Source organism: Amphimedon queenslandica, unplaced genomic scaffold (assembly GCF_000090795.2).
Source record: "Amphimedon queenslandica unplaced genomic scaffold, v1.1 AMPQUscaffold_12834, whole genome shotgun sequence".
NCBI classification, from domain to species: domain Eukaryota; kingdom Metazoa; phylum Porifera; class Demospongiae; order Haplosclerida; family Niphatidae; genus Amphimedon; species Amphimedon queenslandica.
Window position 1 is genome coordinate 20,969 of NW_003546930.1, and position 3,963 is coordinate 24,931.

At 35.9% G+C, this 3,963-nt stretch overlaps 1 protein-coding gene across 1 annotated transcript; it reads left to right on the plus strand.

Annotated features, from left to right (window-relative positions):
- Positions 1–676, plus strand: LOC100636884 (short-chain collagen C4-like). Its single transcript, XM_020002778.1, has 2 exons — positions 1–6; positions 56–676. The coding sequence occupies exons 1-2, from the start codon at positions 1–3 to the stop codon at positions 674–676; spliced, it is 627 nt and encodes a 208-aa protein (XP_019858337.1).
- Positions 677–3,963: the final 3,287 nt, after the last annotated feature.

Sequence of the window (3,963 nt, forward strand, 5' to 3'; positions counted from 1 at the left end):
ATGCAAGTAGCCTAATATACCTAATGTATTATTACATTGTATAGTTAAAGATCAGGCTAAAATTGGTCTTACTCTTACACCAGATAAAGATATTGTCCTAACAATCTCACCAGGAGATAAAGGCAAGAAAGGAAATGGTGTTGTTTACACTCGTTGGGGAAAGACAACTTGCAGAGAAGGAGTAGAATTAGTCTATGCTGGATATGCTGGAGGCAGTGGACATGATGAGCATGGAGGAGGAGCAAACATTGTGTGTATGCCAACCACTGGTGTGGGGCATCTCAGCACTCAAAATCCTGGACACCATACTTTCATGTATGGATCAGAGTATCAATCACACAACAAGATCTGGAGCAACCACGACTGGAATGTCCCTTGTGCTGTGTGTTATGTTCCTGACAAATCCACTAAACTGCAGTTGCCTGGCAGGATCACCTGTCCAGATTCATGGACCCAAGAGTACAGAGGTTACTTAATGGCAGAAAACAGAGGACACCGAAGAAATCAAGTCTTTGAATGCATCGATGAAGCTGGAGAGAAGATTCCTGGCAGCAATAGGGATACAAATGGTGCACTGCTGTACTTTGTGATGCCAAAGTGTGACAGGGGAATCCCTTGTGATCCTAAGTGTTATAATGCCAATATTGCTATAACCTGCTCCATTTGCACTCGCTAAGAGTTTCTAATATGGACTGAGGATACCGGACATTCATAATTTAGGACTTTTGATGTGTGTGTGTCTGCTGTAGTTAGTATAGTTATTTTAGTTTATAAGGAATTTTTTGAATCTATTGATTTAATTTTTGGTCTGAGTTGGACAATTTAGCATGGCATGTATTCAACCCAATGTGCTTAATACTCACTCATAAGTATAAAAAATTATTACTTGTGATCATCATTGACTTTGCCTTAGGTTAGCCAGGCGGGCCTGACCCACCTGACTAGCTTTAGGTGTTAATGTGTTTTGCTTCCTGTCCCACAGTGTGTGGCTGTGTGCATCCTGTGTCACATAGAATAAAAACAAAAACAAAGTTTACTTGACTTAAGTTAAATTGTTTTTAAATGGCACAACAGCTTAAAAATTAAATCTAACTAATTTCAATTTCTTCAGCTAGGATAAATCCAATAGATATATTATAGCTCTCAATTTGTTAACATCTCATTGACATTCTATGTGTTCTAGTGATGGAAGTCAACAAAGCAATTTTTTGATAGCTGCAAGGATGTAGGCAACTGCAGGAATAGGAGGGCTGAAAGGCCAGAGTGGCAGAATCTTTAATAGTCTACTCTATAGACGGAATGATGATGCTAATGGCCCTGCCCTAAAAACTAGTCTATAAACTAGATACTGTGTGAATTTAAACTTCATCAAAAGTGAGAGATATAGAAAGAAAGAGAGTGTGTGATTGTGTATGTAAGAATGTGCAATAGCCAACAGGATGTGTTTTACTCATAAATTTACAATCAAAAACTAAAATTTAAATATGCAGCATGCAGCAAAAATATGATGTAAAACAAATTAACATGCACACAGCTTTAGTAATTGTTTAATGATATTGAACAGAATGTGAGGAGAGAAGCGGTTCTCTCACTCTGTCATAAGGTTCAAAAAATGATCCACTCAAATCAGCACGAGCTACTTCTTCTTGATTCTGTCGTGATAGATGAGGCCAATACTTTCTGACTTTAATCTTTATCTTTTCAAAGAGACCAGTTACCCATAAAAAATGTATAACAATAACACCAAAAATAGATGCTACAACAGCAGCATTGTAAATAGCCCTGATTATTATTAATCCATACTCATGATCACTTTTCATGAAGTACCAGCTAGACCCATAAACGAGAGCTAAAAGTGAAAGGAGAAACACATTAAAAATGTTGAGAGACATTCTCTTAAAAGGCCTGGCCAAAGATTCTACTGCAATGTATGCAAAAAGTATTGGTGATGCTATTGCCATCCCAAGAAACATATCCTTTCCTCTGAAGCAGACGTATATCACATAGAATAATATCACTATGAGTAATCTTGATACAAAAAAGAATTCTCGATTTCTTTTGTAAGGAGCATGTATAGCTTCATATACAGGACGTATATATTCTCTGATCCTATAATTGATCCTCATTAGTGGCCTACCAGCTAACAATACAGTCATGTATACACCTAATATAGGACCAACTACCAGTGATGTAATGATAATTAGCACTAGATGACCATGTGTTCCATACTCAACTGTAGGGTGTTTAAACCAAACCTGCATTGGTTCCTTGCTGGTGTTATTTGTGTATATAGTAACTGGTGTAAATACATCCATTATTGATGTCAATAAATATGAGAAGGAGATGTGCACAACAGTGACCAGAATTTGTACTGATGAATTGGCTATTTTGTTAGAGATTCTAACTGAGAATTTACTGAGAAAGATTATTCCAAGTAAAATACTTAATACATAAATCTGATAGACTGTAGAAAGACCTTGTTTCCATAGATTTGTCATCCCATTGTATAGACATAATGGATGACTTAACTGTGTATCAATCCAACCACTTACCAGCCAGTTCATTTCTTTTAAATTGATTGAAGGTGGATTGAAAAAGCCGAATATTTGTATACAGAATATAATACCATTAAGTGTGCCCGTAGTTAGTGTCAGTTTGAGAGCATATAATAAATAGATTATTAGAGGACCAGCAGGTACATATACTAATAGCATTAATAGCCACCAGTTACTGCACTGTCTACATTCAGATGAACCAAACACTGCACTGTAGCCAGTGATACACTGTGAACACAAAGGGCCTTCTCTATTTTCAACACACAATGGTATGGAGTTACTAAGATTATTGGAGTCTGCTATTGTAACATTAATGTGATCCACTACCAGTTTAGTTTTGCCACTTTTATACCTACAAAACTCAAAGCAGTTTAATGCTGCACCAAATACAGCAGTACCATTAAACAATTGATTCATAGTACCAATCCATTCTGAATTAATTCTTGTAATCGTAGGAATAGAATTATCTGATTCAGAGCTTATCTGACAATCAGGTTGATAGGAAGGGTAGCTTTTATGAAGTTTATGCAATGCTTTTGAGCAGACACATTTACCTTCAGTAGCATTTAGTTCAAATCCTATGGGACAATCAAGCAACTGTATACCATGCAGCATCAGTTTCAATGAAATAGAGCTGGATGATACAATGATAGCAGGGGATAAAGGATTAGGTTCATTTTCATTTTTGAGAAGCATTATTGCAACTGAAGTGCATTCATGTTGTTCTAATAAAGCTTGATTTGCACTATTAGTTGATACTTGCCAGGAAGGAACAGAAAAAGGACTTTTTCTATCTATAATTAATAATGATACAACTGCATATTGATTTGTATGCATGTAGCTTTCCTCTGCTGCTAATCTAAGTCTAATGGTTTGACCTGGATATATTACAATATTTGACAAATCAGCGTCATGAGTACAAATTTTGGAGCTAATATTACACAAGTAAAGTGAATCAGGAGGCAGTGAAATAATGTTATGAGGAGCTAAAGAGGTGACACGAAAAATTTTGTTATAAAGTTGGTTTAAATACTTATATGATCTAGCTATACCATTAGTAGAACAATCATACAAATTGCTACTGTAGATGGAACTACCTGCCTCCGTAGCTTTGTTATTAATAAATATCATTCTGATGTCAGCAGTACTGTTACTACACAATTGAAACATGCAATCGTCAGAGTCACTGTGATCGGAAGCAAATATTGCGCCACCTTTTGACAGAGCAGTATTATTGAAAAAAGCAGCATTTAATCCATTAGAAAGAAGAAAGTAACTTCTTCCATATACTTTAAAAGCAGGTCCAAATTCTCCTTTATTTTCAAAAAAGGCTATATTTCCGCTAAGGCCAATTGTTGCATCTGTGACATCAAAAACAGATCCCAAATTTCTATAATATTTTCCATCA